The sequence below is a fragment of the Chiloscyllium punctatum genome, chromosome 11, assembly GCF_047496795.1.
Source record: "Chiloscyllium punctatum isolate Juve2018m chromosome 11, sChiPun1.3, whole genome shotgun sequence".
Lineage (NCBI taxonomy): Eukaryota > Metazoa > Chordata > Chondrichthyes > Orectolobiformes > Hemiscylliidae > Chiloscyllium > Chiloscyllium punctatum.
The window spans coordinates 109861347-109873763 of NC_092749.1; the positions used below are offsets into that span (position 1 = coordinate 109861347).

The window sequence follows — 12417 nt, forward strand, 5'->3', positions numbered from 1 at the left end:
ACATTTTTATACTGCATGAGGAAAGAGTGAGTTTGTGAATTGTTCAGCTGAGTGCAAGATTACAAGCTTTGGCAGAATGGCAAAAAGATATTGGTGTAGGAACAAAGCTTTCCAATTTCAGGCATCCAGTATCAGTGCTGAGGATTCCTCAGGCAGTGATAACACTTTATGTAAAGGCGCCATCCTGAAGTTTCTCTTCGGGAATGGGTAGCTGGTAAACCATGACAGATGATAAAATTTGAATTCAATGACAAATATAAATCTGGAGTATTTAGTGAACCTCATGATGACCTCTGTTAGTTGTCATAAAACTCCATTATGGTAGCACGGTGATTCTGACCCTACCTTTGAGCCAGGAGGCCCAGGCTCAAGTCCCACTTGTTCCAAGGGCATGTAATAACAACTTCCCACCCCCCCCCATCCTCACCACATTCTACAGAGGGTTCACTGAGAGTACCCTGAGCTGCAGTATCCCTGCCTGGTTCAGGAATCGCACCGTCTCAGATTGTAAGACCCTACAGCGGATAATGAGGACAGCTGAGAGGATCATTGGGGTCTCTCTCCCCTCCATTACAGACACTTAACACCACACGCTGCATCCGTGCGTGGAAGACCCTACAACCCCCCGACTCAAACTCTTCTCCCTCCTGCCATCTGGCAGAAGATACCAGAGCATTCGGTCTCTCACGGTCAGACTGTGCAACAGTTTCTTCCCCCAAGCCGTCAGGCTCCTTACCGCAGTAGGATCGGACTCTTTCCCGTCTGAAATTCTTTGGTATTGCTGCTAGAAAAATGTCTATTATTTATCATTCTTCGATTACACTGTGACTTGTGTGTTTTGCATTTCTTATACACTTTATGCCATGTACGATTGTGTAGTTTGTGCTGTCCATGTAGCACCCTCAGGCCTAGAGGAACGCTGTCTCGTTTTTTACTCTATCAATTGTGTACAGTAGAAATGATAAATAAAAGGTACTCTACTGTGAGCAGCTGATTAGAAAATATCGAAAGGCCCCTTTGGTTCACTTAGAATTATACAACATAGAATCCTATCCATGTACTTATCCAAATGTCTTTTAAACTTACACATGTGCAGCATCCTCTATGTAAATATTTGCCCCTCATGTCTTTCTTTAAAATCTCTTTCCACTCATCTTAAAAATGTGCCCTCTAGTCTTGAAATCCCCCATCCTAGGGAAAAGACAACTAACCTCAACTCTATCTATACCCCTCATTATTTTTATTCACTTTCATAAGGTTGCCTCTCAACCTCCTACCCTCTAGTGAACAAAAGTCTCAGCCTATCCAGCCTTTCTTTCCAACTCAAACCTTCAAGACCCAACAACATCCTGGTAAATCTCTTCTGAACCATCTCAAGCTTAACAATACCCTTCCTATAACTGGGCAATCAGAACTGGACACAGTATTCCAGAAGAGGCCTAACTAATGTCCTGTACCATCTCAACATGACGTCCCAATTCTTACACTTGAAGGACTGAGCATTGAAGGCAAGCATACCAAACACCTTTTTAACCATCCTGTCTATACGTGACGCAAATCTCAAAGAGTTATGTACCTGCACCCCTAGGTCCCTCTGTTCTACAACACTACCCAAGGCCCTACCATTAATTGTGTAAGCCCCACCCTTGTTTGTTGTAACAAAATGCAATACCTCGCATTTATCCAGAGTGAAATAGTTATCTGCCAATTTTCAACCCATTGACCCATTTGATCCAAGATCTCGTTGTAATCTTAGAATATCCTCTTCACTGTCTACTGTGCCACTGATTTTGGTGTTGTCCTCAAATTTTCTAACCAGGCCCTCAATACTCTCATTCAAGTCATTTATATAAATGACAAATAGAAGACCCAGAACTGATCCCTGTGGAACATTGCTGGTCACAGGCCTCCAGTCCGAAAACCAACCCTCCACTATAACACTCTGTTCCCTGCCGTTAAATGTCCTTTAGGGAAAGAAATGTGCTGGCCTACATATGACTCCAGATGTGGGTGACTAACTGAGCAATTAGGGATACACCAGGGACATCCAACTCCCATGAACAAATGTATGTTTAAGTACACAGTTTAAACTTGTGTAAAAATTATACCAAGTCTGATTAGGACATGAGTTGAAATGGTCATTCTAACAGCTATCTTCTCTCTGAATAACTTAATAAGGTTGAATCTTACAGGTTATTGCTCGCATTAGTTTGCCCCTTGATCAGTAAGATCTATTGCACGTATGTTTGAAGGTGGCAGGGCAGGTTGAGAAAGCAGAAAATAAAGCAGACAGTAGTCCTTGGCTTTATTAAAAGGGATGTGAAGTATAAGAGCAAAGAGGTGACGTTAAACTTGTATAAGACACTTTGTTAGCACTCAGCTGGAGTATTGTGTATAGTTACGGGTGCCACATTATCAGAAAGATGTCAATGCATTGGAGAAAGAGAGGAAGCAACTTGCAAGATTGGTTGCAGGGCTGAGAAACGTTAGCAATGAGGATAGATTAAAGAGGTATGGACTGTTCTCCTTGGAGAGAAGGAGGTTCAGGAGAGATCTCAGAGAGGTTTTCAAAACCATGATCAGGCTGGACAGAGTAGATAGGGAGAAGCTGTTTCTGTTTGTCGAAGAAGTAAAACCAAAAGAGAATAGATTTAAAGTAAAGTGCAATCATAGCAAAGGTCAAAGGAGAAAAAACGTTTTCACTCAGTGAGTAGTTAGGGTCTGGAAGGCAATGCCTGAAAACATAGCGGAGGCTGGTTTGACAGAAGTATTCATTATGGACGTTGGTTATTTGGATAGAAATGGTAGGCACCAATGTGGGGAAAAGGCAGGAGATTGGCATTAGGTAAATGATACAGTACATGTGTGATGGGTTGAATGGCCTTCTTCTGTACTCTATTAATTCTGTGACTCTATTGTTTGACTTAATCTCCATTTTCCAGTGTGACCTCAACTCTCTTCAGAGTCCAGAAACCTATTGACCTTTGTCTTGAATATACTCAACCCCTTTGAACACCCACATCACTCTGAGAGAACTGTGAAGGTTCTCAACCCTCCGAATGAAGAAATTCCTTTTCACCACAATCTTAAATGGATGACCCCTAGCTGCACTCACCACCCCCCCCCGCCCCCCCAATCCCTTCGGCGTTAGGCTCTCCTCCCTGACCTAGCAACAGCCCCTGTGTCTATTCTGTCGAGCATTCAGAGACATTTCCATGAGATCACTTTCAAGCTTCTAACCACCAGAGAATATTGGTTCAATCCAGTCAACCCCTCCAAACAGAGCCAAAGAACAGTCACACAGAAGGAGGCCATTCAGCCTATTGAGACTGTGCCTGCTCTTTGCAATGGCTGTTAACTTCGTTCCACCCTCCTACCTTCTCCCCATCGACCTCACAGATTTGTTTTCTTTTCTGGAGAGGTGCTTATCTCTTACGAAAGTCTTGTTTGGACTTGCCTTTGCTCCCCTCTCACTCCCCTTCACCCCCACCCTTGGACAGTGCAATCTGTAGTGATTGTAATGCGGTCAGAATATGAGTTCCCTGATTGGGGCTCTTAACCGGGTCCAAATAGGGAGCCCTGGCTGATGTATAAGAACAGGGGTATCAGACATCCTGTTCTCTCTGAGAGCTGACTCTGAGGGAGCTGGATCAGTGTCAAAGACTGTCCATGAGTAAATAAAGGATGACTTGATGATGGGACACCGGCCTCTCTAGAGTTATTTCAAAGTCCAGATCCTAACCATCAGCTGCATTCAAAACATTCCCCCTCTTGTCACCACTGTATCTTGTGTCATTTTCCTTAAATCTGTGTCTTCCAACTCTAACTCTTTCTGTTAGTGATCATGATTTCTCTCTACCAGCTACATAGCAGGGAAATCGATGTTATATACAAGTGTCCATGTTAATACTGGGTTTTTTTTCACATTATGTGTTTCAGAAAATGTGGGACATATGGTCAGAACATAATGTTTGTGCACATCTTTCTGTTCATGTTCATAAGTCATTGGATCATTGTTACCATAACCTTAGTGGGTTCATGAGTATTGTCTTGCTTCTTCACTGATTTTCTTCAGGCACCATTGGTCAACATCTCCATGTTACCTACTGAAACAATTATCCTTCTCCCTCTTCTTCTGTTACTCTCAACTCCTCCTTCAGATATTGCCAGGGCAAGGCTGCCAGGTCTTCATTCCCAATACCTACAATAGGCTATCTTCCTGATAATCCCTGATGAAGAGCTTATGCCCAAAATGCTCGAATCTGATCTCCAGCATCTGCAGTCCTCACTTTCTCCTAACTTTCTCTCTCTCTCTGTCTCTCTCTCTTTCTCCCCTCCTTCCTCTCTCTCTCTCTCTCTCTCTGTAACTACATTTGGCAACCCTTTCGTTTCCCAAACTACTACTCTTGATCCAATCCACCTTTTTGCCCTTTCTATCCATCCAGATGATTCCGAGTGCCTTTCACCAAGGTCACTCATCCTTGCACTCCTCATTCTTCAGAGTCCAACTCCTCATGTCTGTTGAGTGTAACATCTCCACATTAGCGACTGTAGCTGGTGAAAATGCCTCGCTTCTCAAATGAGAGGGGGGGGGGGTGGAAGTACTTTGAAAACGTCGGCATTATTTTCTGTTTCTCTTTTGCAATATTTGCGGTTAATTTAGTTGGTTGGCCAGCACTGGTTTAAGAGGGTGCGTTACACAAAGTTGCTGATGGACGGTCAGATGCTGCTCTGGTTTGAGGCACTGGTGAGATTGTAATCTACATGACCAACCCCTGGGCACGCAGAACAATAACAAAAACTTGAACCACTGACCAACAGCACTTAGAAATTCAAAATTATGTTTCAGAACACAGAAAGACATAACCTCCCAGAGGGACATGTTTCAGAGTGTACAAAAGGTTGGGGAAAATCTGAGAAAATGCAGAACACTTTTTAGTTCAATTCCATGATTTGCAAAGTAACATTTAATCATGAATTTCACTTCTCCAGCTCTTTTAGCAGTTACACTGAATCTGCATTCCAAAGGTTAAGTTTCAATCCCATTTTGTTTAAGCAGACATGGCACCATTAATGCAGAGCACAGGGTGTAAAAACAATGGTTTCATGCCAATTTTATTATCCAGTCACGTGCCAGACTGCGGCATTAAGCATCATGTGATTTTGTCGTGTAGCTGCAAGAATAATCTGACGGACTTGCCTGACAGGTCTGTCTGTGAGTTATTCCAGTGTATCTCCAGAGACCCCATTTATTCCTCAACAAGGACCTGAACTGTGCCCATGGAACAAGTCCTGGGGAAGAGGCGACAAAGTGATATTGAGAAATATCAGAGCAGCCATGATATCATTGAATGGCGGGGCAATCTCGATGGACTGAATGGCCTACTTCTGTGGCAAGTCTGATCAGCTGGTTTGTGTTGTGGTGCAGACTCTGTCCCGGGTCAGCTGGTTTCACTCGCAAGAGACGTACATTACGCCCTGTACTCCATAACAAGGCACAATGAGATATGGGACAGACCCTCCTCTTCAGCTGATCTTCTCTTATAGAGTCATAGAGATGTACAGCATGGAAACAGACCCTTCGGCCCAACCCGTCCATGCTGACCAGATATCTCAACCCAATCTAGTCCCACCTGACAGCACCCGGCCCATATCCCTCCAAACCCTTCCTATTCATATACCCATCCAAATGCCTCCTAAATGTTGCAATTGTACCAGCCTCCACCATATCCTCTGGCAGCTCATTCCATACACGTACCATCCTCTGCATGAAAAGGTTGCCCCTTAGGTCTCTTTTATATCTTTCCCCTCTCACCCTAAACCTATGCCCCCTAGTTCTGGACTCCCCAACCCCAGGGAAAAGACTTTGTCTATTTATCCTATCCATGCCCCTCATAATTTTGTAAACCTCCATCAGGTCACCCCTCAGCCTCCGAGTAGGCTGCAGATGTCGTGTGTGAAGGGTTGAGTTTAGACGACACACCTTTGACAGTCAAGTAACCATCTGCCGTTCAGTCACTGGACTGGTGCATGGTCATTTACACAAAATAGAGTCCATGTCCGCATCAGGGTAACTCTAACCCGAGAGTGGGGTGCTGGAAATGCACAGTCGGTCAGGCAGGATTTCTGATGAAGGGCTTATGCCTGAAATGTTGACTCTCCTGCTCCTTAGATACTGCCTGACCTGCTGTGCTTTTCCAGCACCACACTTTCTGAATCTGATCTCCAGCATGGGTGTCAGTGGGGTAGCACTTTAGGGCCAGCGACCATAATTCTATTAGTTTTAAAATAGTGATGGAATAGGATAGACCAGATCAAACTGTTGAAGTTCTAAATTGGAGAAAGGCTAATTTTGATAGTATTAGGCAAGAACTTTCAAAAGCTGATTGGGGACAGATGTTTGCAAGTAAAAGGACAGCTAGAAAATGGGAAGCCTTCAGAAATGAGATAGCGAGAGTCCAGAGGCAGTATATTCCTGTCAGGGTGAAAGGAAAAGCTGGTAGGTGTAGGAAATGCTGGATGACTAGAGAAATTGAGGGTTTGGTTAAGAAAAAGAAGGAAACATATGTCAGGTATAGACAGGATAGATTGAGTGAATCCTTAGAAGAGTATAAAGGAAGTAGGAGTATACTTAAGAGGGAAATCAGGATGGCAGAAAGGGGACATGAGATAGCTTTGGCAAAAAGGGTTAAGGAGAATCCAAAGGGTTTTTACAAATACATTAAGGACAAAAGGGTAACTAGGGAGAGAATAGGGCCCCTCAAAGATCAGCAAGGCAGCCTTTGTGTGGAGCCGCAGGAGATGGGGCAGATACTAAATGAGTATTTTGCATCAGTATCTACTTGGAAAAGGATATGGAAGATATAGACTGTGGAAAAATAGGTGGTGACACCTTGAAAAATGTCCAGGTTACAGAGGAGGAAGTGCTGGATGTCTTGAAATGCATAAAGGTGGATAAATCCCCAGGACCTGATCAGGTGTACGCTAGAACTCTGTGGGAAGCTAGAGAAGTAATTGCTGGGCCTCTTGCTGAAATATTTGTATCATCAATAGTCACAGGTGAGGTGCCGAAAGACTGGAGGTTGGCTAACGTGGTGCCACTGTTTAAGAAGGGTGGTAAGGACAAGCCAGGGAACTATAGACCGGGGAGCCTGACCTCGGTGGTGGGCAAGTTGTTGGAGGGAATCCTGAGGGACAGGATGTACATGTATTTGGAAAGGCAAGGACTGATTAAGGATAGTCAACATGGCTTTGTGTGTGGGAAATCATGTCTCACTAACTTGATTGAGTTTTTTGAAGAAGTAACAAAGAGGTTTGGTGAGGGCAGAGTGGTGGACGTAATCTATATGGACTTCAGTCAAGCATTCATCAAGGTTCCCCATGGGAGACTGATTAGCAAGGTTAGATCTCATAAAATACAGGGAGAACTAGCCATTTGGATACAGAACTGGCTCAAAGGTAGAAGACAGAGGGTGGTGTTGGAGGGTTGCTTTTCAGACTGGAGGCCTGTGACCAGTGGAGTGCCACAAGGATCGGTGCTGGGTCCACTGCGTTTTCTTATTTATATAAATTATTTGGATATGAACATAGGAGGTATAGTTAGTATGTTTGCAGATGACACCAAAATTCGAGGTGTAGTGGACAGTGAAGAAGGTTACCTCAGAGTACAACGGGATCTTGACCAAATGGGCCAATGGGCTGAGAAGTGGCCGATGGAGTTTAATTTAGAAAAATGCGAGGGTATGAGCTCGAAAGGAGGGGCTAGAAATGCTCAGGTTATTTTCTCTGGAGTGCTGGAAGCTGAAGGGAGACGATAGAAGTTTATAAAATTATGAGGTGCAGCGATAGGGTTAACAGTCAGAATCTTTTTCCAAAGGTGAAATGTCTAATAACAGGGGGCATGCATTTAAGGTGAGAGGGGGAAAGTTCAAAGGAGATGTGAGGGGCATTTTTTTACAACAGAGAGTGGTAGGAGTGTGGAACGTGCTGCCGACAGGGCATGGTGGGGTGTTTAAGGGGCTTTTGCATAAGAATAAGCAAGTAATGGAGGGATATGGACAGGCAGAAGCGATTAGTTTAATTTGGTCTCATCTTTGCCACAACATTGTGGGCTGGAAGGTCTGTTTCTGTACTGTGCTATCCTGTTCTATGTTCGCTCCCACTATCTCTTTATCTGTAGCACCAATTTCTCTGATGTGTCATATCTCTGTCAGACTTTGAATGTTGCAGTTCAGTGCATCCTTTGACCAGAACTAGTCTTTTATATATAAGAGAGCAGTGATCAGGACATGCTCAAGAATACCAAAGGAAGGGGGAAACAGTACTTCATACCATCTGAGGAGAGAATTCTAAAGGGTTCTCTGATTGGTATGTTTGCCATGACAGTAACTGAATGAGTTAGGTAATGATTGACTGTTCACTGCCAAGCTTTCTGTCTGCGAAGATCAGAGCCCTGTGTATTAATATCTGGAGCTTCCAGCATGGACACACATGCACACAAACACGCACACAAAACTGACAATCGTAAATTGGTTGTTAGCAAATTTTTAGCATCCTCTGGGTGGTTTAGCAAATGCTGTCCAATTGTGGAATGATGTGGAGGTGCAGGTGTTGGGCTGGTGTAGGCAGGGTGAGGAGTCACACGACACCAGGTTATTTGAAGTCGCAAGTTTTCGGAGCACAGCTGCTTCGTCAGATAAGTTGTGCAATCACATCTAATGATACCTTGATGAGTTCAAGATGAAAGATTCCAACAAAATGCATCCTTTTTCAGTAATACCGCAAGTTTTACATGACCTGACAATTGTTCATTACAATACAATATGTTTCATTCAAAGTTAATTCTTCGTCTAAAAGATACCACTCTGTTTGCCGTGTTAAAGTAGTATTGTATTGGATAATTTAACACCTATTAGATTTTCTGTGCACTAATATATAGGAATCTATCATGCCTATCCTTTCAGCCCTTATGCCATTATTATCCACATTAGCTATTAATCAGCAGCAATTTGTTTGTGTTCTTTGAGTATTTGGTGCCAAGTTTTTTCCAGAGAAAATGTACTTTTATTATTAAAAATAGCCCAGCATTATACATCATAACAAGTAACAAGTCTCTGGCAGTGAGTTTAAGACAGTAATTGGATCGTGTGTTTCTGCTGTTTTTCAGAACCCATTTTAGCGGATGCTTTCTGACTGAACCCGTAACTTGCAGCCAGCTATTTATTCATAAAATACTTCATGTAATTTTACCAATTTATGTTCTTCCCATACAGCTCATGCCACACCAAGACCTTTGAACTTACCCCCGTGGTGTTGCTCATTAAACTGAGATTGGGATCTCTTATGCTTAGTGTCAAAGAGAGAAAAGAAATGGCCTAATTTCTCAACATTACCTCACAAAGAGAATCCTGGAACAGTATACCTCCCAGAATAGGCCATTCGGCCCATCAGCTTTGCTCTTCTGTGGCTCAATTCCACTCCTCTGCTCTTTATTTGCCTTTTAATTCTCCCGCAATAACTTATCCAGTTTGCTTTTCAAGGCAATTATTGAATCTGTCTCTATCCTCCTGTCAGACTGTGAATTCTTTACACATCCTAGGAAATAATGACAAAGTAATTTAGAGCACTTTCTGCTAATACCAGTTTGTGAATGTGTTTTACTGAAATGAATCATTGAAAAATATAAACCCTTTTTGACAAAAGATTTTCTGATGCATTCATCAGAACAATTTGCAAGAATATTGTTACAAACGGGAATAAGATTCAATTGTACTTTAAGAGTAGAGGATGCTCTGTTCATGCAGTAAAAATTGCTGCTCCCCTTTGTTGTGAGTCATCCTGATTTGTACATGATGAAAAAACGTTGACAAAATGTGTCTTCTCACAGGAATGCTCCATTTTTGTACTTCAGATTTTTGATATGAATTGCTCTCACTTTCTTCAATTTGCAGAATAGTGTTAACGTGGGAAAGTCCTTATCCACTAGTGCGGCTCGGACTGCTGAAACAGTGAGAGAGTACGAGGGGAAGGCCGATGTTTCTCGTTATCAGCCAGAACAGAGAACGTTTCCAAAACCCCGGACTCAACAGGAGGAGGAACATGCACCCTTCCAGAGAGACGGACCCAGGACGTTCCTCTTAGATCTGGAGAACTTCCCTGATCTGTCCAAAGTGGATATCAATGGGCAGAACCCCAACATACAGGTACAGTAGTAAAGCTATTGACACGTCTAATGCCTGTATGTGAATGGCATTAGAAGATTATTATGGTCTATCAGCATCTAAAATAGGCACTAATGCTCATTGATTTGCTTCTGAAAGATACACAAGGCCCAATTATCAACAATTTTCATTCAGCAAGAATGGTGCACTGAACTGGGCAAATTATTAATTAAATTTTATTTAAACAAACAACATTTTTATTTTTCTTTGAGGGAAGTATTAAGTGAATTACTGTTTAAATTTCTCATCATGCTTTATTTTTTCTCAGCTTGGTTGTTTCAATTCCAAAGTATTAAGATGTCTTTTGTTTCACTGTTTTTGTCTTTGAATGTAAACATTTGTATTTTCATAGAGCATTTTATTATCATAAGACATCTCCAAAGGGCATTGAGATAACTTTTGAATTGTAATGTGGCAGCCAATTTGCACAGAGCCCCCTCAGAGTACAATTGATACTCATCCTGATAATCTCTTCTCTCAATATTGTTGGTCAGAAGTCACATAACACTGGGTTATCGTCCAACTGGTTTATTTGAAATCACAAGCTTTCTGAGCGCTGAAGACTTCACCTGACGGAGGACCAGCGCTCCGAAAGCTTGTGATTTCAAATAAAGCCGTTGGACTATAATCCAGTTGATCTGACTTCTGACCTTGTCCACCCTGGTCCAACACAGGCACCTTCACATCAATGTTGTTGTTTGAAGTTCTCAAAGTTGATCAGGTGCGAAAGGGGAAGCGATGGCCTAGTGGTAATATTGCTGGACTGTTAATCCAGAGACCCAGGCAATGTTCTGTGGTTTCAGGTTTGAATCTCAACACGGCAGATTGATTTGAATTCAACATAAAAAAATCTCTGGAATTAAGAGTCTAATGATGACCACAAATCCAATTGATGGGAAAAAAAAACATCTGGTTCATGAATGTCCTTTAAGGAAGGAAATCTCTATCCTCGCCTCCATGTGACTCTAGACCCATAGCACTGACCCTTAACTGCCCTCTGGGAAATTAGGGATAGGCAATAAATGCTGACCTAGCCAATGATGCCCTCACATCATGAATGAAAATTTTTTTAAAATTGCTTGCTGGGTGTTCACTATCGACTTTGGAATTGTAAATAAGAGGGCAGTCAGGGACTCAGGTAGCACTATCCCTGAAGATGGTACCTCTATCAGTGCAGCACTCCCTCAGAACTGCATTGGAAAAGTCAGTCTAGATTTTTGTGTTTACATCTCTGGTGTGGATCCTGAACTCTTAGACTTCAAGATGATAGTTATACCAACTGAGCTCCAAATATCTGTTTTAACCGAGAGACAAAATACGAGGGTAAGAAACTGGGCTTAATGCTGGACATGCATATGGACATCAGTGAATTGAGGGATGCATGGGTTAGATTATTTTATTTTAGATTAGGAATAATCCTCGGCACTGACCTTAGTGACAACTGTGCCTCTTTATAGTGCACTGTTAATGTGATGTGTACTCTCAGTTAAGAGCTTGGTCAACCTGTCTAACTTAGACTCGTTCAATTAACAAACATTATGTCACAATATGCAAAAAAAGCAAATGCTGAACAGAAAATTGACCAACATTATTTAAAAAGAGGTGTCATGTGCGATTGAAGCTTTCCAGTTTTGTCTTGTGCAACATTATATTGGACATCCAGTAGTAAATGCTTCGTAATTCTTAATTAAAAAGCTGCCTCCATAGCTTAGCAAGCACTTGGAGATTTAGATTTATATTATATTTAGCTGAGTTAAGGAATTAATAGGATTTAAATGATAAACAGTTGCTTCCACTCAATATAGTGGCCAGCCAAGCAATGCAGATGGTGCTGTAAGAGATCCAATTGAATGCATGGCTGCATTTGATTAAGCTCATTCAAGAAGTGGCCTTTGCAGATCAAGCCCAGTCTACTGCTAGCTCGCTATCGTTTCAAGAATTCTGCTATTTTATCCATCTGAGTGAACTGAAATAAAACAAATAAGCTCACTGATGGCCAAATGCTCAAAGATAACTGTTTGTGAATTGCCCCCAATTAGAACATCTTGTGGTAGCAATGTGCAACATGACTCTGTATTGCTTATATTTAGGGAGACCTTTGTGCTTCCAAAGAGCGACCCTAGTTGTAACAACCTCTTCAAATAAGAACAAAGCACCTGTCCTCAAGGGCAGTGGTACTTAAACTGAGATCTACCGA

At 42.3% G+C, this 12417-nt stretch overlaps 1 protein-coding gene across 1 annotated transcript in view; it reads left to right on the forward strand.

The window, feature by feature from the left end:
• The window catches only part of ism1 (isthmin 1), a 92464-nt gene that overhangs the window by 43119 nt on the left and 36928 nt on the right, over positions 1–12417 (forward strand). The window contains exon 2 of the mRNA XM_072581513.1: positions 9951–10202. Within this exon, the coding sequence (XP_072437614.1) occupies positions 9951–10202 (252 nt within the window). The remainder of the gene's footprint in view (positions 1–9950; positions 10203–12417) is intronic.